This window comes from Salvelinus alpinus, chromosome 23 (assembly GCF_045679555.1).
Source record: "Salvelinus alpinus chromosome 23, SLU_Salpinus.1, whole genome shotgun sequence".
In the NCBI taxonomy this organism is placed as follows: domain Eukaryota; kingdom Metazoa; phylum Chordata; class Actinopteri; order Salmoniformes; family Salmonidae; genus Salvelinus; species Salvelinus alpinus.
In genome coordinates, this window is record NC_092108.1 from 14,235,654 (window position 1) to 14,263,102 (window position 27,449).

The 27,449-nt window shown below is 45.6% G+C and overlaps 2 protein-coding genes across 3 annotated transcripts in view; one reads left to right on the forward strand and one right to left on the reverse strand.

The window, feature by feature from the left end:
• Window positions 1–506: 506 nt before the first annotated feature.
• Window positions 507–15,811, forward strand: tm6sf2a (transmembrane 6 superfamily member 2a). Its single transcript, XM_071361081.1, has 10 exons — window positions 507–748; window positions 1,059–1,180; window positions 1,500–1,597; window positions 1,752–1,855; window positions 1,951–2,033; window positions 2,157–2,281; window positions 3,258–3,359; window positions 14,179–14,271; window positions 14,489–14,608; window positions 14,797–15,811. The coding sequence occupies exons 1-10, from the start codon at window positions 663–665 to the stop codon at window positions 15,004–15,006; spliced, it is 1,143 nt and encodes a 380-aa protein (XP_071217182.1). The 5' UTR covers window positions 507–662; the 3' UTR covers window positions 15,007–15,811.
• A 2,095-nt stretch (window positions 15,812–17,906) lies between these two features.
• The window catches only part of LOC139550283 (neurocan core protein-like), a 154,059-nt gene continuing 144,516 nt past the window's right edge, over window positions 17,907–27,449 (reverse strand). For both annotated transcript variants that reach the window (XM_071361080.1, XM_071361079.1), the window contains 2 exons: window positions 19,454–19,636; window positions 17,907–19,248 (listed from right to left, as the gene is read on the reverse strand). In XM_071361080.1, the coding sequence (XP_071217181.1) occupies window positions 19,124–19,248; window positions 19,454–19,636 (308 nt within the window). In that variant the 3' untranslated portion in view covers window positions 17,907–19,123. The remainder of the gene's footprint in view (window positions 19,249–19,453; window positions 19,637–27,449) is intronic.

A 27,449-nucleotide genomic window follows, 5' to 3' on the forward strand; every position in this document is an offset into this window, starting at 1 on the left:
ATTTCAGTTGTTGTGTTTATATTTTTGTCTAGTATATTTAGAGAAATACATTTTCGTTCATTGTTTGTTTTTGTTCATCATTTACTTTTGTTCATTGTTCGACTACATTGTTATTGATCTCTACCACAGTTACCATCACCTTTATTTTGAGAATAAACCGACATCTTTAGCCACATACCACAAGGTGGCAATGATGACATGTAGGCCTAATGTAGGCCTAGGTTCCAGTAATCCATTCTTTGTCAATAGTTCCTAAAGTCAAAGCCTTGACAGAAAAATCTACATACATTTGACAACTATTTAAAACTGGAATGTAATTAATTTACGCATTAATGTATTTTATGCACAACGCACTCTGTGCATAGCCTACGCATTGCGTAAAACTATTTATAGGTTTATAGGCTATATAGACTAGGATACTCTGAGAATAATGCAATCATGAAGTTTGTGAACTTTGAACCAAAGCAGCGAACAGCTGATGTCGAGGGTCAATGAAAGCTTTGTAAAAAGAGTGATCACAATCACCATTCAGGAGACAAGGTGTGGACAGCAGCAATAATCCTCCACTGAAACTCCGGATATATAGTTTTCCTGTTCCTTTTCAGTACACTGTTCAGATTATTCACTTTGGCTGAGGTGTTATATGAATCAACGGTACAAAGATGCAGCTGCCTGTGGACATATGTGTTTTCCTTTTGTCTCTTGTGGCTCCTGCGGTTCTCTACACTATGAACAATGTCATAAAACAGTAAGTTGGGTTCATCTCACACACTATTTTATTTTGTGTAATGTAATCATGACACACTTTTACCATGATAAACAACACCTGATCCATCCATACTTTTTAGTCAAACGTCTTTCCTAGGCTACACCTTCATAGACGGCAGCTAGAGTTAGGTCATCATTCTTCAGTGGCTTAGTCATTAATTCGTTCAGTCATTCATTCAGATCGGTGATACCTTCGAGGAGAGGAAAAAAGGCCCCAGAGTTTTTCCCTATGTAGTTTCATAAGGTGTGTGAGTTTGTATTACTGATACATGTGTCTCTCTCCTCCACAGGCCTGTAATGGTGTTGACACTAGGAGCTGCCGTACTGTACATTATACCCTACATCATGTCTTTCCTTGTCCTCCATCTTCTCGCATTGCAACACTGGGAAAACATTGACCCCTTGTTTTATGGTATGTAGTAGTCAGAGACCGTAAGGGTGGTAGTAGTATGTGAGCACACACACGCCTCTCATTATAAAGGGGTGTTGAAGATAATTGAAAAGAATGCGTGAGTGAAACTGAATGAGAAAGGTCTCTCTCTCTCTCTCTCTCTCTCTCTCTCTCTCTCTCTCTCTCTCTCTCTCTCTCTCTCTCTCTCTCTCTCTCTCTCTCTCTCTCTCTCTCTCTCTCTCTCTCTCTCTCTCTCTCTCTCTCTCTCTCTCTCTCTCTCTCTCTCTCTCTCTCTCTCTCTCTCTCTCTCTCTCTCTCTCTCTCTCTCTCTCTCTTTTAGTGTTGGCTGTGTTTTCCTTCACATGTCTGGTGGGCCTGACCAATGCTTTGGAACAGGATGGCTACATCTCTGGTTACATGGGCTTCTACCTGAAGAAGGTTAGTTTAACTAACTAGTCCTTTCCTTTACCTCATTAATTAGTCATTTGTACTAGATTATTGATTGATATGTGGTTTGGAAAACGCTTTGTAGAAAACTATTTTTTTTATAAGAAATATATCAGCTATTAAACATGACCTGATGATCTGTCAGGGGGAGCCCCATCTGAGTGCAGCCTACGCTGTGATGATGAATTACTGGGAGGGAGTCCTGCACTTCCTCCTCTTCCTCATCATCATCCATCGCATGTTCAGGGGGTAAGTGGCACTTCGCTACAGTGATTCTACAGTCGTACCAATAGTGGCAATACGATTTTTGGGGAGATGGTTAAATCTATTTCCTATTCATAAAGGAAGTCCTATCGCAGCCTGGCGCTGTTCTGGGCTGGGTCGTCCATCGCCCACCAGATCGTCTTCATCCCAGGAGTAGTCATCGGTGAGTGTGTTTCAAAGAAAGTGCCTTTACTGTTACTCTCTGGTATAGTCTAACACAGCCAAATAGTGGCAAACAGGTATATCAGGAACAGACATGTTAATATTGTCATGGCTCTTCACGCAGGTAAATATGGTTCAAACATTCATCCCGCCTTCTGGAGGAATACTCCCTTCCTGTTGCTGCCCATCTGGGGAGCCATCCTGCTCTTCAGTAGAGAGAGAGAGCTGCCAATCATTCCTGCAGACAAGGTGAGATACACAGATGGAACAGCAGTGCAGTAAAGCTAACTTTCGACTGGACTGATATGTTTGTTTCATCCATGAACTGAATATGATCAATTCACTTTAAGAGAATAACTAACCATCGTGGTGCAGTCACTAATCCCTCCCACACAAAACACACATTCATTACTACAAACCGTAGAAAACATTTCTCAACGAAAACAAGGACAAATTCAGGTAGGTCCATCCCCGTTTGCTTCTGTTTGCTTCTGTTGGCTGCTTTTCCTTCACTCTGTGGTCCAACTCATCCAAAACCATCTCAAATGGGTTGAGGTCAGGTGATTGTGGAGGCCAGGTCATCTGATGCTGCACTCCACACACTCTTATTCTTGGTTAAATATCCCTTACACTGCCTGGAGGTGTTCTGTCTGGGTCATTGTCCTGTAGAAAAACAAATGATAGTCCCACTAAGTGCAAACCAGATGGGATGGCGTATCGCTGCAGAATGCTGTGGTAACCATGCTGATTAAGTGTGCCTTGAATTCTAAATAAATCACAGTGTCACCAGCAAAGCAGCCCCACACCATCACACCTCCTCCTCTTCATGATGTGAACCACACATGCGGAGATCATCTGTTCAACTACTCTGCGTCTCACAAAGACACGGCGGTTGGAACCAAAAATCTCAAATGTGGACTCATCAGACCAAAGGACAGATTTCCATTGCTCGTGTTTCTTGGCCCAAGCAAGTCCCTTTTTCTTATTGGTGTCCTTTAGTAGTGTTTTCTTTTTCTTTGTTTAACACTTTTTTGGTTACAACATGATTCCATATGTGTTTCATAGTTTTGATGTCTTCACTATTATTCCACAATGTAGAAAATAGTAAAAGTAAAGAAAAACCCTAGAATGAGTCGGTGTGTCCAAATGTTTGACTGGTACTGAACCTGAAACGTACAGTACCCCAGTTGGACTGACATAGGTTGTGTTTGTCTGTATTCCTCAGATTGCAGTAGCGCAGAAGAGAAGTCTCCTCTACAGGCCTGTTGACCTGATCCTGTCTCTGCTACTGCTGGGAGCCATGGCCTTCTCTGTCTTCAGGGGCGCTGTAAGTAACAGACCAACCACTCACTTCACTATGGGGGGGATTCCGACCCGAGTTGCACACTTTTCTCACCTTCCAATACTTCATGGATTGAACAATTGAATAATATGACAACTGTCAGGATGAATCAAACCACTGTATTTTTGATTCATCAAAAATGAATATTTACCCGCTATTCGTTTGCGGGGGAGCTCAAGTAAAGGAAGATATGGCGGAGGTTTGTCTACATATACGCTGTGTTCTGACCTTGACTTAATTCCCCTCATAATGCCACCACCTTTACGCGCGATGAAACGACCAATAAGGTTGAGCAACCTGTCGGTCCTAAGTGGAACAACGTCTACTTTCTTTTTCCCGGTAGAAAGAACCCCATTCTCCATGCTCTGTCATTTACAAACTGATAAGAGGCTGAGCTATTGATAAGAGCTAGGTACATACGTAAGCCATTTGGATAAGTGGATTGTAAATATAAATGACAGTAGTTTTAGATCTATTTTACCTGATCGATGGAGACAAATGTGAAACCAGTAATATGGCTGCAAACTGAAACATATCAACATATCACCTTTTCCACAGTGAAGTTTATGAAATGCTGGCTTTATAACCAGCAGGGATGAAATTTGGGGACCCAAGCTATAAGCTTCTGTAGCCATGCACAAATGACAGTATAGCGGAAAACCTAACGAGTTGATTTAGGATGTCTAGAAACTGTATGAAAAAAATGTATGTATTTTCTTAAATATTAGCCACTATTGGTAGCCACCGTCAGTTAGATATACCCACATACATTTATATCTGCCACTTTAGTGTTTGTTTCCTTACATTTATATCTGCCACTTTAGTGTTTGTTTCCTTACATTTATATCTGCAACTTTACTGTTTGTTTCCTTACATTTATATCTGGCACTTTACTGTTTGTTTCCTTACATTTATATCTGCCACTTTACTTTTTGTTTCCTTACATTTATATCTGCCACTTTAGTGTTTGTTTCCTTACATTTATATCTGCCACTTTAGTGTTTGTTTCCTTACATTTATATCTGCCACTTTAGTGTTTGTTTCCTTACATTTATATCTGCAACTTTACTGTTTGTTTCCTTACATTTATATCTGCCACTTTACTTTTTGTTTCCTTACATTTATATCTGCCACTTTAGTGTTTGTTTCCTTACATTTATATCTGGCACTTTACTGTTTGTTTCCTTACATTTATATCTGCCACTTTAGTGTTCGTTTCCTTACATTTATATCTGCCACTTTAGTGTTAGTTTCCTTACATTTATATCTGCCACTTTAGTGTTTGTTTCCTTACATTTATATCTGCCACTTTAGTGTTCGTTTCCTTACATTTATATCTGCCACTTTACTGTTTGTTTCCTTACATTTATATCTGCCACTTTAGTGTTTGTTTCCTTACATTTATATCTGCCACTTTAGTGTTTGTTTCCTTACATTTATATCTGCCACTTTAGTGTTAGTTTCCTTACATTTATATCTGCCACTTTAGTGTTTGTTTCCTTACATTTATATCTGCCACTTTAGTGTTTGTTTCCTTACATTTATATCTGCCACTTTAGTGTTAGTTTCCTTACATTTATATCTGCCACTTTACTGTTTGTTTCCTTACATTTATATCTGCCACTTTAGTGTTTGTTTCCTTACATTTATATCTGCCACTTTAGTGTTTGTTTCCTTACATTTATATCTGCCACTTTAGTGTTAGTTTCCTTACATTTATATCTGCCACTTTAGTGTTAGTTTCCTTACATTTATATCTGCCACTTTAGTGTTAGTTTCCATTCCATTCCATTGCATCGTTAGTTGACCTTTCTTTCCTCTGTCGAGTTTGTGTGGGTAGCCATAGTGGATCATATTAGGCTAATGTATTCCAAGTTGTGCAATAATTTGGACCACGTAGTCTATTTGAATCATTAAGGAACACAGATCATAAGTAGCAGTTTAAACCTGGAACCTGGCACATGGTTCATGACGACTGGACCATTTTCATACAGTTCCATGATTAGTGAGGATTATTAGGGTAGATTTATTGGACTACGGTTCAATCCCTATTGCACACTTTTCTAATCTTCCAATATTTCATGGATTGAACAATTTAATAATATGACAACTTTCAGGATGAATCAAAGCATTGTATTTTTGATTAATCAATATATTTAGTGCATAAAGGATCTCCAAATCTGTTCTTTTTAAATTATTCATACTTTCCTAACCCCAAAATGTGCCTAAATATTTAGAAATCTACCAGTTGGTGCTGAAACAAAGACGTGTATGTATATATTTAGATGGCTTTCTTTAATGAATCGCTGTATTCTGAACCCATTCTCTCCATGTATTCTAGTGCCTGTCGCCAAAATTCTAACTGAAGATACACTATATTATTTATTTTTTACTGAAAACACTATTGAATGGAAACATCGATGAGTAAATCTGTTGGCCAGCAAGTGGGAAGGTTTTCAGTGGTTGAATTAAATGTATTCAGTGCAGGCAAAAAATAACATCAAATCAAATAAAAAAAAATTGGTCACATACACATGGTTAGCAGATTTTAATGCGAGTGTAGCAAAATGCTTGTGCTTCTAGTTCCGACCGTGCAGTAATATCCAACAAGTAATCTATCAATTTTACAACAACTACCTTGTTGACACAAGTGTAAAGGAATGACTAAGAACATGTACATATAAATATATGGATGAGCGATGGCCGAATGGCATAGGCAAGATGCAGTAGATGGTATAGAGTACAGTATATACATATGAGATGAGTAATGTAGGGTATGTAAACATTACATAAAGTGGCATTGTTTAAAGTGACTAGTGATGCATTTATTACATCCAATTTTTTATTATTAAAGTGGCTAGTGATTGAGTCTGTATGTTGGCAGCAGCCACTCAATGTTAGTGATGGCTGTTTAACAGTCTGATGGCCTTGAGATAGAAGCTGTTTTTCAGTCTCTCGGTCCCAGCTTTGATGCACCTGTACTGACCTCGCCTTCTGGGTGATAGCGGGGGAACAGGCAGTGGCTCGGTTGGTTGTTGTCCTTGATGATCTTTTTGGCCTTCCTGTGACATCAGGTGGTGTAGGTGTCCTGGAGGACAGGTAGTTTGCGCCCGGTGATGTGTTGTGCAGACCTCACTACCCTCTGGAGAGTCTTACGGTTGTGGGTGGAACAGTTGCCGTACCAGGCAGTGATACAGCCCAACAGGATGCTCTCGATTATGAATCTGTAAAAGTTTGAGTGTTTTCGGTGACAAGCCAAATTTCTTCAGCCTCCTGAGGTTGGGTATGAGGAACTTAAAACTTTCCACCTTCTCCACTACTGTCCTATTGATGTGGAAGGGGGTTGCTCCCTCTGCTGTTTCCTGAAGTCCATGATCATCTCCTTTGTTTTGTTGACGTTGAGTAAGAGGTTATTTTCCTGACACCACACTCCGAGGGCCCTCACCTCCTCCTTGTATGCCGTATCGTCTGTTGTTGGTAATCAAGCCTACCACTGTAGTGTCGTCTGCAAACTTGATGATTGAGTTGGAGGCGTGCATGGCCACGCAGTCATAGGTGAACAGGGAATACAGGAGAGGGCTGAGAACACACCCTTGTGGGGCCCCAGTGTTGAGGATCAGTGGGGCGGAGATGTTGTTTGCTACCCTCACCACCTGGGGGCGGCCCGTCAGAAAGTCCAGGACCCAGTTGCACAGGCCGGGGTTGAGACCCAGGATCTCGAGCTTAATGATGAGTTCGGAGGGTACTATGGTGTTAAATGCTGAACTGTAATCAATGAACAGCATTCTTACATAGGTATTCCTCTTGTCCAGATGGGTTAGGGCAGTGTGCAGTGTGATTGCGATTGCGTCGTCTGTGGACCTATTGGGGCGGTAAGCAAATTGGAGTGGGTCTAGGGTGTCAGGTAGGGTGGAGGTGATATGATCATTGATTAGTCTCTCAAAGCATTTCATGATGATGGAAGTGAGTGCTACGGGGCGATAGTCGTTTAGCTCAGTTACCTTAGCTTTCTTGGGAACAGGAACAATGGTGGTCCTCTTGAAGCATGTGGGAACAGCAGACTGGGATAGGGATTGATTGAATATGTCCGTAAACACACCACCCAGCTGGTCTGCGCATGCTCTGAGGACGCGGCTAGGGATGCCGTCTGTGGCCGGCAGACGTTTAAATGTCTTACTCACATTGGCCGCAGTGAAGGAGAGCCCGCAGGTTTTGGTAGCGGGCCGTATCAGTGGCACTGTATTGTCCTCAAAGCGAGCAAAGAAGTTGTTAAATTTGTCTGGGAGCAAGACGTCGGTGTCCGCGACGGTGCTGGTTTTCTTTTCATAATCCGTGATTGACTGTAGACCCTGCCACATGCATATCATGTCTGAGCCTTTGAATTGCGACTCTACTTTGTCTTTATACTGATGCTTAGCATGTTTTATTTTCTTGCGGAGGGAACAGCTACACTGTTTGTATTCGGTCATGTTTCCAGTCGCCTTGCCATGATTAAAAGCAGTGGTTCGCGCTTTCAGTTTTGCGCGAATGCTGCCATCAATCTACGGTTTCTGGTTGGGGAAGGTTTTAATAGTCACCGTGGAGTACAACATCACCGATGCACTTGCTAATAAACTTGCTCACCGAATCAGCGTATACATCAATGTTGTTGTCTGAGAATATCCGGAACATATCCCAGTCCACACGATCGAGGCAATCTTGAAGCGTGGAACCCGATTGGTCGGACCAGCATTGAACAGACCTGAGCACGGGCGTTTCCTGTTTTAGTTTCTGTCTACAGGCTGGGAGCAACAAAATGGAGTCGTGGTCAGACTTTTTAAATTATTTTCTTATTTCACCTTTATTTAACCAGGTAGGCTAGTTGAGAACAAGTTCTCATTTACAACTGCGACCTGGCCAAGATAAAGCAAAGCAGTGCAGCACAAACAACAGCACAGAGTTACACATGGAATAAAGAAATATACAATCAATAATACAGTAGAAAAAGTTGATATACAGTGTGTGCAAATGAGGTAGGATACCGGAGGTAAGGCAATAAATAGGCCATAGTGGCAAAATAATTACAATATAGCAATTAAACGCTGGAGTGATAGATGTACAGAAGATGAGTGTACAGGTAGAGATAATGGGGTGCAAAGGAGCAAAAATAAATAAAATAGATAACAGTATGGGGATGAGGTAGTTGGATGGGCTATTTACAGATAGGCTATGTACAGGTGCAGATCTGTGAGCTGCTTGACAGCTGGTGCTTAAAGCTAGTGAGGGAGATATGAGTCTCCAGCTTCAGTGACTTTTGCAGTTCGTTCCAGTCATTGGCAGCAGAGAACTGGAAGGAAAGGCGGCTGAAGAAGGAATTGGCTTTGGGGGTGACCAGTGAGATATACCTGCTGGAGCGCATGCCACCGAAATTGTTGCAACCCCTATTACTAGCCTGTTCAAACTCTCTTTCGTATCGTCTGAGAACCCAAAGATTGGAAAGCTGCCGCGGTCATCCCCCTCTTCAAAGGGGGAGACACTCTAGACCTAAACTGCTACAGACAATTTCTGTTTGAAAAAGCTAGCCTTTGCTTTCCTAACTGCCTGTTGATATTGGTTCCTAACTTGCCTGAAAGGTTGCATATCGCGGGGGCTATTCGAAGCTAATGCAGTATGTCACAGGATGTTTTTGTGCTGGTCAAGGGCGGTCAGGTCTGAAGTGAACCAGGGGCTATATCTGTTCCTGGTTCTAAATTTTTTGATTGGGGAATGCTTATTTAAGATGGTGAGGAAAGCACTTTTAAAGAATAACCAGGCATCCTCTACTGACGGAATGAGACCAATGTCCTTCCAGGATACCCGGGTCAGGTCGATTGGAAAGGCCTGCTCGCTGAAGAGTTTTAGGGAGCGTTTGACAGTGATGAGCAGTGGTCATTTGACCGCAGACCCATTACGGATGCAGGCAATGAGGCAGTGATCGCTGAGATCCTGGTTGAAGACAGCAGAGGTGTATTTGGAGGGCAGGTTGGTTAGGATGATATTTATGAGGGTGCCCGTGTTTACGGATTTGAGGTTGTACCTGGTAGGTTCATTGATAATTTGAGTGAGATTGAGGGTATCAAGCTTAGATAGTAGGACGGCCGGGGTGTTAAGCATGTCCCGGTTTAGGTCACCTAAAAGCACGAGCTCTGAAGAAAGATGGGGGGCAATCAATTCACATATGGTGTCGAGGACACAGCTGGGGGCAGAAGGTGGTCTATAGCAAGCGGCAACGGTGACAGACTTGTTTCTGGAAAGGTGGATTTTTAAAAGTAGGAGCTCAAATTGTTTGGGCACAGACCTGGATAGTAAGACAGAACTCTGCAGGCTGTCTCTGCAGTAGATTGCAACTCCGCCCCCTTTGGCAGTTCTATCTTGTCGGAAAATGTTATAGTTAGGGATGGAAATTTCATGGTTATTGGTGGTCTTCCTAAACCAGGATTCAGACACGGCTAGGACATCCGGGTTGGCAGAGTGTGCTAAGGCAGTGAATAAAACAAACTTAGGGAGGAGGCTTCTAATGTTAACATGCATGAAACCAAGGCTTTTACGGTTACAGAAGTCAACAAATGAGAGCGCCTGGGGAATGAGAGTGGAGCTAGGCACTGCAGGGACTGGAATAACCTCCACATCACCAGAGGAACAGAGGAGGAGTGGGATAAGGGTACGGCTAAAGGATATAAGAACTGGTCGTCTAGTACGTTCGGAACAGAGAGTAAAAGGAGCAGGTTTCTGGGCACAGTAGAATAGATTCAAGGCATAATGTGCAGACAAATGTATGGTAGGATGTGAATATAGTGGAGGTACACCTATGCACTGAGTGACGATGAGAGAGATAATGTCCCTAGAAACATAATTTAAACCAGGTGAGGTCACCGCATGTGTGCGTGGTGGAACTAAAGGGTTAACTAAGGCGTATTGAGCAGGTCTAGAGGCTCTACAGTGAAATAAGGCAATAATTACTAACCAAGACAGATATGGACAAGGCATATTGACATTAGGGAGAGGCATGCGTAGCCGAGTGATCATAGGGGTCCAGTGAGTGGCTCGGGCTGGAGACACGGCGATTCAGGCAGCTAGCGGGCCGGGGCTAGCAAGCTAGCAGAAGGGCCTTAGAGGGATGACACAACGGAAGAAAGTCATTTGTAGCCCCCTCATGCAGTTACATTTGCAGATCAGTCGTCATGGATCAGCAGGGCTTCATGTGGTTAAAGGATCCAAGCCAATTGGCAGAATAGGTATAGTGGCCAAAGAATTTGTCCGATGGGCCTCTTAAGCTAACAGTCCGATATGCTCTAGAGAGCTAGCGGGCCGCGGCTAGCAGGTTAGCAGATGGGCATTCAGGGGACGTCATGACGGAGGAGCCAGTTGATAAACTCCCTCGGGTGAATTACGTCAGTAGTCCAGTCGTGATGGGTCGGCGGGGGTCCAGGCCGATTGGCAAAATAGGTATTGTAGCCCAAGGAGTGGCTGATGGATCTCTTCGGCTAGCCGGGATATGGGCCTAGCAAGGCTAGCTCCAGGCTAATTCGTTCTTGCTTCGGGACAGAGATGTTAGCCAGGAGTGGCCACTCAGATAGCAGCTGCGATGATCCAGGTGAAAAGGTTCAGAGCTTGCGGTAGGAATCCGGAGATATGGAGAAAAATAAGTCAGATTTGCTCTGGTTTGAGTTGCGCTGTGCAGACTGACGAGAGTTGTCCAGGCTAATGGTAGCTGATGACCGCTAGCAGTGGCTAACTGGTTACTAGCTAGTAGCTAGTTAGCTGGCTAGCTTCTGTTGGGGTTCCGGTTCAGAAGTGAAGAAATAGCAGATCCATACCACATTGGGTGAGGTGGATTGCAGGAGAGTATGTTGAAGTTGCGGTTAAGAAAAATATATTTTTAAATATATGCGAAGAAAAAAGATACAGTGGGGAGAACAAGTATTTGATACACTGCCGATTTTGCAGGTTTTCCTACTTACAAAGCATGTAGAGGTCTGTCATTTTTATCATAGGTACACTTCAACTGTGAGAGACGGAATCTAAAACAAAAATCCAGAAAATCCCATTGTATGATTTTTAAGTAATTAATTTGCATTTTATTGCATGACATAAGTATTTGATCACCTACCAACCAGTAAGAATTCCGGCTCTCACAGACCTGTTAGTTTTTCTTTAAGAAGCCCTCCTGTTCTCCACTCATTACCTGTATTAACTGCACCTGTTTGAACTCGTTACCTGTATAAAAGACACCTGTCCACACACTCAATCAAACAGACTCCAACCTCTCCACAATGGCCAAGACCAGAGAGCTGTGTAAGGACATCAGGGATAAATTGTAGACCTGTACAAGGCTGGGATGGGCTACAGGACAATAGGCAAGCAGCTTGGTGAGAAGGCAACAACTGTTGGCACAATTATTAGAAAATGGAAGAAGTTCAAGATGACGGTCAATCACCCTCGGTCTGGGGCTCCATGCAAGATCTCACCTCGTGGGGCATCAATGATCATGAGGAATGTGAGGGATCATCCCAGAACTACACGGCAGGACCTGGTCAATGACCTGAAGAGAGCTGGGACCACAGTCTCAAAGAAAACCATTAGTAACACACTACGCCGTCATGGATTAAAATCCTGCAGCGCACGCAAGGTCCCCCTGCTCAAGCCAGCGCATGTCCAGGCCCGTCTGAAGTTTGCCAATGACCATCTGGATGATCCAGAGGAGGAATGGGAGAAGGTCATGTGGTCTGATGAGACAAAAATAGAGCTTTTTGGTCTAAACTCCACTCGCCGTGTTTGGAGGAAGAAGAAGGATGAGTACAACCCCATGAACACCATCCCAACCGTGAAGCATGGAGGTGGAAACATCATTCTTTGGGGATGCTTTTCTGCAAAGGGGACAGGACGACTGCACCGTATTGAGGGGAGGATGGATGGGGCCATGTATCGCGAGATCTTGACCAACAACCTCCTTCCCTCAGTAAGAGCATTGAAGATGGGTCGTGGCTGGGTCTTCCAGCATGACAACGACCCGAAACACACAGCCAGGGCAACTAAGGAGTGGCTCCGTAAGAAGCATCTCAAGGTCCTGGAGTGGCCTTGCCAGTCTCCAGACCTGAACCCAATAGAAAATCTTTGGAGGGAGCCGAAAGTCCGTATTGCCCAGCGACAGCCCCGAAACCTGAAGGATCTGGAGAAGGTCTGTATGGAGGAGTGGGCCAAAATCCCTGCTGCAGTGTGTGCAAACCTGGTCAAGAACTACAGGAAACGTATGATCTCTGTAATTGCAAACTAAGGTTTCTGTACCAAATATTAAGTTCTGCTTTTCTGATGTATCAAATACTTATGTCATGCAATAAAATGCAAATGAATTACTTAAAAATCATACAATGTGATTTTCTGGATTTTTGTTTTAGATTCCTTCTCTCACAGTTGAAGTGTACCTATGATAAAAATTACAGACCTCTACATGCTTTGTAAGTAGGAAAACCTGCAAAATCGTCAGTGTATCAAATACTTGTTCTCCCCACTGTATAAAAAGATATATACATGGGACACGACAAGACGAGAACAAAAAGACGTCTGACTGCTACGCCATCTTGGAGATTTGCCGAAAGGAGGGTGAGAGAGGGCTTTGTATGCCTTGTTTTCAGATCAGCTTTGTTAAAATCCCCAGCTACAATAAATGCAGCCTCAGGATATATGCTTTCCAGTTTACATAGAGTCCAATGAAGTTCTTTCAGGGCCGTCGAGGTGTCTGCTTGGGGGGGGGGGGTATACACGTCTTTGATTATAATCGAAGAGAACTCTCTTGGTAAATAATGCGGTCGGCATTTCATTGTAAGGAATTCTAGGTCAGGTGAACAAAAGGACTTGAGTTTCTGTATGTTGTTATGATCACACCACGACTCGTTAATCATAAGGCATACACCCCCGCCCTTCTTCTTACCAGAGAGATGTTTGTTTCTGTCGGCGCGATGCGTGAAGAACCCGGGTGGCTGTACCGACTCTGATAACATATCCCGAGTGAGCCATGTTTCCGTGAAACATGTTACATGTTCCGTGTTACAATCTCTGATGTCTCTCTGGAAGGCAACCCTTGCTCAAATTTCGGCTACCTTGTTGTCAAGAGACTGGACATTGGCGAGTAGTATATTCGGGAGCGGTGAGCGATGTGCCCGTCTACGGAGACTGACCAGAAGACCGCTCCGGCTGCCCCTTCTGCAATGCCGTTGTTTTGGGTCGCCTACTGGGATCCGATCCATTGTCCTGGTGGTGGTCCAAAACAGAGGATCCGCTTCGGGAAAGTCGTATTCCTGGTCGCAATGTTGGTAAGTTGACGTTGCTCGTATATCCAATAGTTCCTCCCGGCTGTATGTTTTAAAACTTAAGACTTCCTGGGGTAACAATGTAAGAAATAATACATAAAAAAACAAAATACCACATAGTTTCCTAAGAACGCAAAGCAAGGCGACCATCTCTGTTGGCACCATCTTCCTAACGGGAACCATGTCTGCAAAGCCCGTTAGTCACCAGCATAAGGTACGTCTGAATACCAATTACTGAGAAGTGCGAAGGTGTGCGTAGGAAAGGCGTACATTTCCTGAGTCTGAATCACAGGGTCCATGTAGCCAGTGTGTTTCTTCTTTAGCCAACAAAATTGTTAATCATTCTTTGATTGATTGATTCATGTGTTCATTCATTGATCCATTAATCCATTAATCCATTCATCCATCAATTCATCCATCCATCCATCCATCCATCCATCCATCCATCCATTCATTCACTCTTCCTCTCTCTCACTCAGGTGGCCCTTGACTGTCCTCTGGATACCTGCTTCACCTATATCTACCAGTATGAGCCTTACCTCAAGGACCCTGTGGTCTTCCCTAGGATCACGGTGAGTTGAGCCTTACCTCAAGGACCCCGTGGTCTTCCCTAGGATCATGGTGAGTTGTAGAAAATAGAATGAGTAAAACACACATAGATCTTCATTCCATTGTCTGTTATGGCGTACTATCCATATTTGTTCCTGTTCCATGCTGCTTGATAGTGTAGTCGCCATTGCGTCCGTCTTGATGTCGAACGACACGTGTCTTGTTATTTGATTGCTCTAGATGCTGGTGTATTTGTTCTATGCGTTGCCTCTGCTGGCTGCATTCATATACGGGCTGAGGAACCCTGGTTGTACCTGGATGCTGGACTGGGCCATCTTCTTTGCTGGGGCCATAGCCCAGGTAAGAATATTGGTCGCTTCAATGGCAGTTCACACGCAGTGTGATGTACCAGGGATTTGACAAAGCAGCTGTGATACAAATTATATTTTTGATGATTTTTTACACAATTGTTGTGTTTCTATTCTGTTCCTATTATTCGTCTTCCATTAACACCCCCTCACACCCACCCTTCTCCTCCCCTTCCCCAGACCCAGTGGTGCCATATCGGGGGATCACTCCACTCCCGAACCCCCTTCACATACCGGGTCCCAACAGACAAATGGTCGACCGTTATGATTCTAAACGGGCTGTATGTAGCTGTACCGATCCTCCTAGCCATCCGATGCCGCCTCAGCCCCACTTTCTTCATGCCTACTGTACCTGAGGGACAGACCAGCCTGGAGAAGAAGGACAACTAAACGCATAACACTACAATTCCCACTGAGCATGGACTCTGTGAGCGGATGGTCTAGAATGCTACTGTAAGATCAAGAACTACTGTACCCACGATCCTAAAGAACCCAAACGTTTTGGTGCTGCGAACCACCTACGCTTCTGGAAATGTGACCCTCCAGATTTACAAAACAATATTACATTAATCTAGAACACATCAAGCAAATTAACTTCAATTTCTTACATTATCCGCTCCCTCTGTTGGTTGGAGCCTTTTGGAGTAAAGTTCAGGCCCATGTCTACAACAGCGGAATACAGTGCAGTGCATTAAACAGCCAAAACCAAGCCCTGCTACAAGCCATCTATTCTGCAGTAGCACTCCCTATATGGACTATTGGATCGAGATAAAGCCTGTTTGTGGACATGGCTTTATCTATGTGGCTAGTGAGTCAGTGAGACAGTCTCAGGTGGTATAGTATAGTAGGGCCTAAAAGGCCTATAAACCTGGACTCTGATCACTGACACTGATACAGCAGGACAGCATTGCCTCATAGATTTATCACGGAGGAACTGTGAAACTATGGACCATGTTGAGGACTCTTTTTGCTGAACAACTGTGTTGTAGTGCTGCTGATAAGGCCAGATAACAAGGCATGTTTCACAAGATGTGGTTGGCATTGGAGAGACCACTATAGGAAGTCATGGGTTGAGGGGACAAAGGTTTAGTTAGTATTTATGAAACAAATGATGGCTATTTTTGGAGGGGTTGGGCCAGAATTACTTCAATAAATGTGTGTTATGTGAATACATTAAAATATGTGAACAACTACACTATTCTGTTTCTTTGAGTAGTTGTACTCTGGTCCTGGGATGGTGTGTATCCTGATGTGTCCATTCTCTATTCTTGTGAAATACTCTGTTTACCCTTTTCATGCAAGTCTGCCTGACTATTGAGGCAACAGGGCAGAGATTCATCAGATACTGAAAGTGGTGGGGTGCTCAGTCTTTCACTGGAACATTGTTTTATCATAATAGTTGCCTAAAACCACTGATGCTGGGGCAGATTTTTCCACCACCTAATGGATAAGCTTTGGACTGGGGGAAATCCTAGGTCTGTGGTTTGAGGCAACTTCTGTCTGGAGTGTTTTCTTCTCACAATCATTGGTCTATTCCTGTTCAAAACTCTCACTGAGTTATACGTGTTGCTCTAAGACCTCTGAGCTTCCGTCTCTGGTTGATGATGTCATTGGATCCTGTCTATAGTCAGTGACAGTGCACATGTGGCCTAGTAAACTTTGCCCTGCCTGGCAGGTGGCCTCTGCTGTCATCAGTTGATAAGAAGTGAACCCCAGCTAGACAGTATTGTCATACAAAATCAAACTGTTGACAACATACATGATTTCAGACTTCTGTTTTGAACTAAGTTTGACGTCTGGAAAGTAAAAGCCCAGCATGCGCTCTCTTCCCACATGTTCAGCTCTGGTTTTAATGTCTATGGTTTACCTGTACGGCAATCACTGTCACCTGATTTCAACAGAGTCAAGCAACTTTTCCAACCGGAGTTTAAATAAATATTGCCTGCTTTTTACTCTCAAAACCTCTCTCTGCTCCACAGTTTATATCCCAGTGAGTCAGGCTGTGACAGAGAGGGGGGTCAGGTCTCAGAGCCAACTGAGCCAAGAGGCGACAACCCAAAGTGAGATTAAACTGGCAGTGGTCGTCTAGCAGTGGTCGTCTAGCAGTGGTCGTCTAGCAGTGGTCGTCTAGCAGTGGTCGTCTAGCAGTGGTCGTCTAGCAGTGGTCGTCTAGCAGTGGTCGTCTAGCAGTGGTGGTATTGGACCAATGGACCAATTCCTTTAGATGAACTTTCTTTTATTGGGTTGATTCTTTTAGATGTATTGTCCTCTATAGGGTCCATTCGTACATGTACTTTCCTCTATAGGGTCCATTCGTACATGTACTTTCCTCTATAGGGTCCATTCGTACATGTACTTTCCTCTATAGGGTCCATTCGTACATGTACTTTCCTCTATAGGGTCCATTCGTACATGTACTTTCCTCTATAGGGTCCATTCGTACATGTACTTTCCTCTATAGGGTCCATTCGTACATGTACTTTCCTCTATAGGGTCCATTCGTACATGTACTTTCCTCTATAGGGTCCATTCGTACATGTACTTTCCTCTATAGGGTCCATTCGTACATGTACTTTCCTCTATAGGGTCCATTCGTACATGTACTTTCCTCTATAGGGTCCATTCGTACATGTACTTTCCTCTATAGGGTCCATTCGTACATGTACTTTCCTCTATAGGGTCCATTCGTACATGTACTTTCCTCTATAGGGTCCATTCGTACATGTACTTTCCTCTATAGGGTCCATTCGTACATGTACTTTCCTCTATAGGGTCCATTCGTACATGTACTTTCCTCTATAGGGTCCATTCGTACATGTACTTTCCTCTATAGGGTCCATTCGTACATGTACTTTCCTCTATAGGGTCCATTCGTACATGTACTTTCCTCTATAGGGTCCATTCGTACATGTACTTTCCTCTATAGGGTCCATTCGTACATGTACTTTCCCTCCACAATCCATTCAAAACAGAGACCAAAGAGAGGAGAAAATGTCCTGTTTGTTCCCGACAGAATGAAAACTATTGGCCAGAATGGCCTCTTTCTCTGGGCGGAGAATGATGTGAGGTGAACAACAGAGCTGGTAAATGAGTAGAAGATGTTAAAATGCGAAAGTTATTCGGTTTGTTTTGTTCCTGGATGCTGGTTTAGGAGGCATGGGTTAGCTACAAGCTGCTGTCAGTCTTCCGTGTCTGAGGTACAGCGATGTGGTAGAAACGTACAAAGAAATAGAAATACTAGCGTTAGAGCCCAGCTTCAATCACAAAACTGACCAGATACACTGTCGTCATTCATTTGTTTGTTTTTTAGCTTTATTAAGAATGGAACACAACAGCTGGACAGGACATCATAACAACACCAAAAAAGGGGTGACGACCAATCAAGGACCAGATTCATGGCATCCTACCCATCACATATTGGAGCCGTGCAAAGACTGGGTCTATTGACGATCGAGTAGATATCTTGGGAATGTTTTGTCTCAGTCCGTAGTATTTTAATCTATCCTATTTTATTCCATTTAGATCGATGGGGCTGTTTTAGAATATTAGTTGAGATGCCGATGGGAAACACAAGGGCAAGGGTCAGGTATCAATCAGGTGTCAGTCAATAACAAACAAACAAAAACCACAGTATTTACAGTACAGTACAGGCGATCAAAGGGTTAACTTGTTTTTTGGTTAACACGTTTTGATTGTAAGAGAATGGTACATAAAAGAAAACAGGTATTACATTGCCTTGTTGGATTATGTATAAAAAAAATCAACATATATTAACTAGTCCATAATAAATAGTGACGTGACATGAAAAGTTAGCAAATATTAAAAAATGGCACATAAGTTGAATAATAAAACAGCCCTACTATTCAGGAGACCTAAGGGAACATAACAAGTACAGGATACAGACAAAAGCTCTGGGTTAATTGGGACTGAAAGCTAACTAGCTAACTTATTAATTACATCTGTGCTTTATTAACAGAACACAAACATTAGGATGTTCTGAGATGTAGAACAAGCTTCAAACTTATAAAAACACACTCGCATAGGATACACACTTTCTCTCACACACATACACACGCACGAACACACATTACTGTATTTATGTTTCGATAGTGAGAATAGGTTATTCATAGACATGCCAAGGATTTGCTGTTTCTAAGTTACAGTATTAGCGACCGTGTTAGCGAGAGAGAGACTATTACTGTTGTAAGTAATGGACATGGGTTAAACAAAATCAACAACAAAAGGACAAATCCAAACATGAGATATGGGTGTGTAACACAGAACTTTTTTTGAACTGATGTCAATCGGTCATTTGCATGAAAGTTAAAGTTTTGTACACATAGAGTATCTCAAGTGAGATTTCAATCCAAAGAGACAGACTGAAATAGGTCAGGAAAAGAGAACGTTCAGATGTCAACTATTGTCCATTGTGAGGGGTTGATCCCCTACAGCCCCAGGATAGGTCAGCGGTCAGGCGCAGAGCATTGTGGGAGGTGTAGTATTTGGTTCAGTATTGGCTGTGTGCGTCCTCTCCCCTCTCCATGTGGGCCTCTCCTCCGTATCTCCTGTGGTTCCTACGCTCCCGGCGCTGGCCGTGGCGGTGGTTGCGGCGGTACCGGTGGGCTCGCCGAGCTGAGGGAGGGGAACACAGGTAGTTACACCTCAAAATTGGTGCAGTAACAACATTTACCATTCTGTTTCTTATTCAGCCCATACTAGAAGGAATACACAAATGTTTATACAGAAAAGCCTACCTGGGTGAATAAAGGTTTGTTATCTGAAAAAAGGTTGCATAAGAAAAAGAAAATCTGCTGTTTGTCTGCTGTTTGTCACTCACACTTTGTGCAGATGATCTTGGGCCGGTCCCAGGTGCCATCGGCCCGGCAACGCGCGGTGGGGATGTGGCGCTGGTAAAAACCTTCGGCACACTGGTAACGCACCACTGCATGGATGTCATAATGGGACCGCTGACGGCCAATCAGATGGGCATTCTCCACAGCAGGCGGAGTTCCACACAGCACTGTCAGACGGGACAAGATGAACAATTAAGTCAATTAAGTCAATTAAGTCAGTGTTGAGCAACAACGAATAAGATACAGTGTGTACTGTATCTATGGTATCTGGCTTGCAATTTATTTTTTCTCCCTGTATTTCTCCCTGGGTCTCATTCCAGTGTCACAGTTACATCAGGGCACCAGACACAGAGATGCATGGTGGGACTTCAGAGAATAGATCTGAGGGCAAGACAGTCACTGGCAATTTAATGCCAGCTTTAAACAAGATGGCAAATGTTAGCTTTGCAGTCCAAGTGAACATGTGGGGTGAGATAAAACAGCAACAGAAAGAGATGAAGGTTTCTGTTTAGATCAACTGGAAGTTTGAAATATTACAGTTTTTCCCAATTCCACACTGGCCCATGAGGAATATTCAGCCAAACCTGTTACTCATTTAGTAAAGCCATACACCAAACCTGTAACTCATTTAGTAGAGCAACACACCAAATCTGTTACTCATTTAGTAGAGCCATACACCAAATCTGTTACTCATGGTTAAAAAGGCCACAGGTGAGTACCCCTGTGTTTGGAGAACAATGGAAGCAAACTTGGCAGGTGGAGGTAGAGGTACAGGTACTGCAGAGGTATAGGTGGAGATGGAGGTACTGTAGAGGTAGAGGTGGATGTACTGTAGAGGTAGAGGTGGAGGTACTGTAGAGGTAGAGGTGGAGGTACTGTAGAGGTAGAGGTGGAGGTACTGTAGAGGTAGAGGTGGAGGTACTGTAGAGGAAGAGGTGGAGATGGAGGTGGAGGTACTGTAGAGGTAGAGGTGGATGTACTGTAGAGGTAGAGGTGGAGGTACTGTAGAGGTAGAGGTGGAGGTACTGTAGAGGAAGAGGTGGAGATGGAGGTGGAGGTACTGTAGAGGTAGAGGTGGAGGTACCATAGAGGTAGAGGTGGAGGTACTGTAGAGGAAGAGGTGGATATGGAGGTGGGGGTACTGTAGAGGTAGAGGTGGAGGTACTGTAGAGGTAGAGGTACAGGTACTGTAGAGGTAGAGGTGGAGGTACTGTAGAGGAAGAGGTGGAGATGGAGGTGGAGGTACTATAGAGGTAGAGGTGGAGGTATTGTAGAGGTAGAGGTACAGGTACTGTAGAGGTAGAGGTGGAGGTACTGTAGAGGAAGAGGTGGAGGTACTGTAGAGGAAGAGGTGGAGATGGAGGTGGAGGTACTGTAGAGGTAGAGGTGGAGGTACTGTAGAGGAAGAGGTGGAGATGGAGGTGGAGGTCCTGCAGAGGTAGAGGTGGAGGTACTGTAGAGGAAGAGGTGGAGATGGAGGTGGAGGTACTGTAGAGGTAGAGGTGGAGGTACTGTAGAGGAAGAGGTAGAGATGGAGGTGGAGGTACTGTAGAGGTAGAGGTGGAGATACTGTAGAGGTAGAGGTGGAGGTACTGTAGAGGAAGAGGTGGAGATGGAGGTGGAGGTACTGTAGAGGTAGAGGTGGATGTACTGTAGAGGTAGAGGTGGAGGTACTGTAGAGGAAGAGGTGGAGATGGAGGTGGAGGTACTGTAGAGGTAGAGGTGGAGGTACCATAGAGGTAGAGGTGGAGGTACTGTAGAGGAAGAGGTGGAGATGGAGGTGGGGGTACTGTAGAGGTAGAGGTGGAGGTACTGTAGAGGTAGAGGTACATGTACTGTAGAGTTAGAGGTGGAGGTACTGTAGAGGAAGAGGTGGAGATGGAGGTGGAGGTACTATAGAGGTAGAGGTGGAGGTACTGTAGAGGTAGAGGTACAGGTACTGTAGAGGTAGAGGTGGAGGTACTGTAGAGGAAGAGGTGGAGGTACTGTAGAGGAAGAGGTGGAGATGGAGGTGGAGGTACTGTAGAGGTAGAGGTGGAGGTACTGTAGAGGAAGAGGTGGAGATGGAGGTGGAGGTCCTGCAGAGGTAGAGGTGGAGGTACTGTAGAGGAAGAGGTGGAGATGGAGGTGGAGGTACTGTAGAAGAAGAGGTGGAGGTACTGTAGAGGAAGAGGTAGAGATGGAGGTGGAGGTACTGTAGAGGTAGAGGTGGAGGTACTGTAGAGGTAGAGGTGGAGGTACTGTAGAGGAAGAGGTGGAGATGGAGGTGGAGGTACTGTAGAGGTAGAGGTGGAGGTGCTGTAGAGGTAGAGGTGGAGGTACTGTAGAGGAAGAGGTGGAGATGGAGGTGGAGGTACTGTAGAGGTAGAGGTGGAGGTGCTGTAGAGGAAGAGGTAGAGATGGAGATGGAGGTGGATGTACTGTAGAGGTAGAGGTAGAGGTGGAGGTACTGTAGAGGAAGAGGTGGAGATGGAGGTGGAGGTACTGTAGAGGTAGAGGTGGAGGTACTGTAGAGGAAGAGGTAGAGATGGAGGTGGAGGTACTGTAGAGGTAGAGGTAGAGGTGGAGGTACTGTAGAGGTAGAGGTGGAGGTACTGTAGAGGTAGAGGTACTGTAGAGGAAGAGGTAGAGATGGAGGTGGAGGTACTGTAGAGGTAGAGGTGGAGGTACTGTAGAGGTAGAGGTGGAGGTACTGTAGAGGTAAAGGTGGAGGTACTGTAGAGGAAGAGGTAGAGATGGAGGTGGAGGTACTGTAGAGGTAGAGGTAGAGGTAGAGGTACTGCACAGGTATAGGTACTGTAGAGGTAGAGGTTGAGGTACTGTAGAGGTAGAGGTGAAGGTGGAGGTACCTTAGAGGTATAGGTACTATAGAGGTAGAGGTGGAGGTAGTGGTACTGTATAGGTACTGTAGAGGAAGAGGTAGAGATGGAGGTGGAGGTACTGTAGAGGTAGACATAGAGGTGGATGTACTGTAGAGGTAGAGGTGGAGGTACTGTAGAGGTAGAGGTGGAGGTATTGTAGAGGTAGAGGTGGAAGTGGAGGTACTGTAGAGGTAGAGGTGGAGGTACTGTAGAGGTAGGGGTGGAGGTGGACGTAGAGGTGGAGGTACTGTAGAGGTAGGGATGGAGGTGGACGTAGAGGTGGAGGTGGAGGTATTGTAGAGGTGGAAGTGGAGGTACTGTCGAGGTAGGGGTGGAGGTGGAGGTACCGTAGAAGTGGAGGTGGAGGTACTGTAGCGGTAGAGGTGGAGGTACTGTAGAGGTAGGGGTGGAGGTGGACGTAGAGGTACTGTAAAGGTAGAGGTAGAGGTGGAGGTACTGTAGAGGTGGAGGTAGAGGTACTGTAAAGGTAGAGGTAGAGGTGGAGGTACTGTAGAGGTAGAGGTGGAGAGACTGTAAAGGTAGAGGTGGAGGTGGAGGTACTGTAAAGGTAGAGGTAGAGGTGGAGGGACTGTAAAGGTAGAGGTGGAGGGGGAGGTAGAGGTATTGCAGAGGTAGAGGTGGAGGAACTATAGAGGTGGAGGTAGAGGTACTGTAGAGGTAGAGGTACTGTAAAGGTAGAGGTGGAGGTAGAGGTACTGTAAAGGTAGAGGTGGAGGTGGAAGTACTATAGAGGTAGAGGTACTGTGGAGGTACTGTAGAGGTACTGTAGAGGTAGAGGTACTGTAAAGGTAGAGGTGGAGGTAGAGGTACTGTAAAGGTTGAGGTGGAGGTGGAGGTACTGTAGAGGTGGAGGTGGAGGTACTGTAGAGGTAGAGGTGGAGGTACTGTAGAGGTAGAGGTACTGTAGAGGTAGAGGTGGAAGTACTGTAGAGGTAGAGGTGGAGGTGGAGGTACTATAGAGGTAGAGGTTGAGAAGCAGGTACTGTAGAGGTAGAGGTGGAAGTGGAGGTACTGTAGAGGTAGGGGTGGAGGTACCATAGAGGTGGAGGTGGAGGTACTGTAGAGGTAGAGGTGGAGGGACTGTAAAGGTAGAGGTGGAGGGGGAGGTAGAGGTATTGTAGAGGTAGAGGTGGAGGAACTATAGAGGTGGAGGTAGAGGTACTGTAGAGGTAGAGGTAGAGGTACTGTAAAGGTAGAGGTTGAGGTGGAGGAACTGTGGAGGTGAAGGTAGAGGTACTGTAAAAGTAGAGGTGGAGGTAGAGGTACTGTAGAGGTGGAGGTAGAGGTACTGTAAAAGTAGAGGTGGAGGTAGAGGTACTGTAGAGGTAGAGGTGGAGGTACTGTAGAGGTAGGGGTGGAGGTTAACGTAGAGGTACTGTAGAGGTAGAGGTAGAGGTGGAGGTACTGTAAATGTAGAGGTGGAGGGACTGTAAAGGTAGAGGTGGAGGTGGAGGTACTGTAGAGGTAGAGGTGGAGGTACTGTAGAGGTAGGGGTGGAGGTGGACGTAGAGGTACTGTATAGGTAGAGGTAGAGGTGGAGGTACTGTAAATGTAGAGGTGGAGGGACTGTAAAGGTAGAGGTGGAGGTGGAGATACTGTAGAGGTAGAGGTAGAGGTGGAGGGACTGTAAAGGTAGAGGTGGAGGGGGATGTAGAGGTATTGTAGAGGTAGAGGTAGAGCTGGAGGGACTGTAAAGGTAGAGGTGGAGGGGGAGGTAGAGGTATTGTAGAGGTAGAGGTGGAGGTAGAGGTACTGTAGAGGTGGAGGTGGAGGGACTGTAAAGGTAGAGGTGGAGGTGGAGGTACTGTAGAGGTAGAGGTGGAGGTACTGTAGAGGGGGGGTGGAGGTGGACGTAGAGGTACTGTAGAGGTAGAGGTAGAGGTGGAGGGACTGTAAAGGTAGAGGTGGAGGTGGAGGTACTGTAGATGTAGAGGTACTGTAGAGGTGGAGGTGGAGGAACTGTAGAGGTGGAGGAACTGTAGAGATGGAGGTACTGTAGAGGTAGAGGTACTGTAGAGGTGGAGGTGGAGGAACTGTAGAGGTGGAGGAACTGTAGAGGTAGAGGTGGAGGTACTGTAGAGGAAGAGGTGGAGATGGAGGTGGAGGTCCTGCAGAGGTAGAGGTGGAGGTACTGTAGAGGAAGAGGTGGAGATGGAGGTGGAGGTACTGTAGAGGTAGAGGTGGAGGTACTGTAGAGGAAGAGGTAGAGATGGAGGTGGAGGTACTGTAGAGGTAGAGGTGGAGGTACTGTAGAGGTAGAGGTGGAGGTACTGTAGAGGAAGAGGTGGAGATGGAGGTGGAGGTACTGTAGAGGTAGAGGTGGAGGTACTGTAGAGGAAGAGGTGGAGATGGAGGTGGAGGTACTGTAGAGGTAGAGGTGGAGGTACTGTAGAGGAAGAGGTGGAGATGGAGGTGGAGGTCCTGCAGAGGTAGAGGTGGAGGTACTGTAGAGGAAGAGGTGGAGATGGAGGTGGAGGTACTGTAGAGGAAGAGGTGGAGGTACTGTAGAGGAAGAGGTAGAGATGGAGGTGGCGGTACTGTAGAGGTAGAGGTGGAGGTACTGTAGAGGTAGAGGTGGAGGTACTGTAGAGGAAGAGGTGGAGATGGAGGTGGAGGTACTGTAGAGGTAGAGGTGGAGGTGCTGTAGAGGAAGAGGTAGAGATGGAGATGGAGGTGGATGTACTGTAGAGGTAGAGGTAGAGGTGGAGGTACTGTAGAGGTAGGGGTGGAGGTACCATAGAGGTGGAGGTGGAGGTACTGTAGAGGTAGAGGTGGAGGGACTGTAAAGGTAGAGGTGGAGGGGGAGGTAGAGGTATTGTAGAGGTAGAGGTGGAGGAACTATAGAGGTGGAGGTAGAGGTACTGTAGAGGTAGAGGTAGAGGTACTGTAAAGGTAGAGGTTGAGGTGGAGGAACTGTGGAGGTGAAGGTAGAGGTACTGTAAAAGTAGAGGTGGAGGTAGAGGTACTGTAGAGGTGGAGGTAGAGGTACTGTAAAAGTAGAGGTGGAGGTAGAGGTACTGTAGAGGTAGAGGTGGAGGTACTGTAGAGGTAGGGGTGGAGGTTAACGTAGAGGTACTGTAGAGGTAGAGGTAGAGGTGGAGGTACTGTAAATGTAGAGGTGGAGGGACTGTAAAGGTAGAGGTGGAGGTGGAGGTACTGTAGAGGTAGAGGTGGAGGTACTGTAGAGGTAGGGGTGGAGGTGGACGTAGAGGTACTGTATAGGTAGAGGTAGAGGTGGAGGTACTGTAAATGTAGAGGTGGAGGGACTGTAAAGGTAGAGGTGGAGGTGGAGATACTGTAGAGGTAGAGGTAGAGGTGGAGGGACTGTAAAGGTAGAGGTGGAGGGGGATGTAGAGGTATTGTAGAGGTAGAGGTAGAGCTGGAGGGACTGTAAAGGTAGAGGTGGAGGGGGAGGTAGAGGTATTGTAGAGGTAGAGGTGGAGGTAGAGGTACTGTAGAGGTGGAGGTGGAGGGACTGTAAAGGTAGAGGTGGAGGTGGAGGTACTGTAGAGGTAGAGGTGGAGGTACTGTAGAGGGGGGGTGGAGGTGGACGTAGAGGTACTGTAGAGGTAGAGGTAGAGGTGGAGGGACTGTAAAGGTAGAGGTGGAGGTGGAGGTACTGTAGATGTAGAGGTACTGTAGAGGTGGAGGTGGAGGAACTGTAGAGGTGGAGGAACTGTAGAGATGGAGGTACTGTAGAGGTAGAGGTACTGTAGAGGTGGAGGTGGAGGAACTGTAGAGGTGGAGGAACTGTAGAGGTAGAGGTGGAGGTACTGTAGAGGAAGAGGTGGAGATGGAGGTGGAGGTCCTGCAGAGGTAGAGGTGGAGGTACTGTAGAGGAAGAGGTGGAGATGGAGGTGGAGGTACTGTAGAGGTAGAGGTGGAGGTACTGTAGAGGAAGAGGTAGAGATGGAGGTGGAGGTACTGTAGAGGTAGAGGTGGAGGTACTGTAGAGGTAGAGGTGGAGGTACTGTAGAGGAAGAGGTGGAGATGGAGGTGGAGGTACTGTAGAGGTAGAGGTGGAGGTACTGTAGAGGAAGAGGTGGAGATGGAGGTGGAGGTACTGTAGAGGTAGAGGTGGAGGTACTGTAGAGGAAGAGGTGGAGATGGAGGTGGAGGTCCTGCAGAGGTAGAGGTGGAGGTACTGTAGAGGAAGAGGTGGAGATGGACGTGGAGGTACTGTAGAGGAAGAGGTGGAGGTACTGTAGAGGAAGAGGTAGAGATGGAGGTGGAGGTACTGTAGAGGTAGAGGTGGAGGTACTGTAGAGGTAGAGGTGGAGGTACTGTAGAGGAAGAGGTGGAGATGGAGGTGGAGGTACTGTAGAGGTAGAGGTGGAGGTGCTGTAGAGGAAGAGGTAGAGATGGAGATGGAGGTGGATGTACTGTAGAGGTAGAGGTAGAGGTGGAGGTACTGTAGAGGAAGAGGTGGAGATGGAGGTGGAGGTACTGTAGAGGTAGAGGTGGAGGTACTGTAGAGGAAGAGGTAGAGATGGAGGTGGAGGTACTGTAGAGGTAGAGGTAGAGGTGGAGGTACTGTAGAGGTAGAGGTGGAGGTACTGTAGAGGTAGAGGTACTGTAGAGGAAGAGGTAGAGATGGAGGTGGAGGTACTGTAGAGGTAGAGGTAGAGGTACTGTAGAGGTAGAGGTGGAGGTACTGTAGAGGTAAAGGTGGAGGTACTGTAGAGGAAGAGGTAGAGATGGAGGTGGAGGTACTGTAGAGGTAGAGGTAGAGGTACTGCACAGGTATAGGTACTGTAGAGGTAGAGGTTGAGGTACTGTAGAGGTAGAGGTGAAGGTGGAGGTATCTTAGAGGTATAGGTACTATAGAGGTAGAGGTGGAGGTAGTGGTACTGTATAGGTACTGTAGAGGAAGAGGTAGAGATGGAGGTGGAGGTACTGTAGAGGTAGACATATAGGTGGATGTACTGTAGAGGTAGAGGTGGAGGTACTGTAGAGGTAGAGGTGGAGGTATTGTAGAGGTAGAGGTGGAAGTGGAGGTACTGTAGAGGTAGAGGTGGAGGTACTGTAGAGGTAGGGGTGGAGGTGGACGTAGAGGTGGAGGTACTGTAGAGGTAGGGATGGAGGTGGACGTAGAGGT

Excerpts from the sequence above, each read along its gene's own strand:
- tm6sf2a (XM_071361081.1), top strand. The coding sequence starts at position 663 with ATGCAGCTGCCTGTGGACATATGTGTTTTCCTTTTGTCTCTTGTGGCT. Across the intron at positions 3,360-14,178 it reads TCTCTGTCTTCAGGGGCGCT|GTGGCCCTTGACTGTCCTCT; the intron begins GTAAGTAACAGA and ends TCTCTCACTCAG. Across the intron at positions 14,609-14,796 it reads TTGCTGGGGCCATAGCCCAG|ACCCAGTGGTGCCATATCGG; the intron begins GTAAGAATATTG and ends CCCCTTCCCCAG.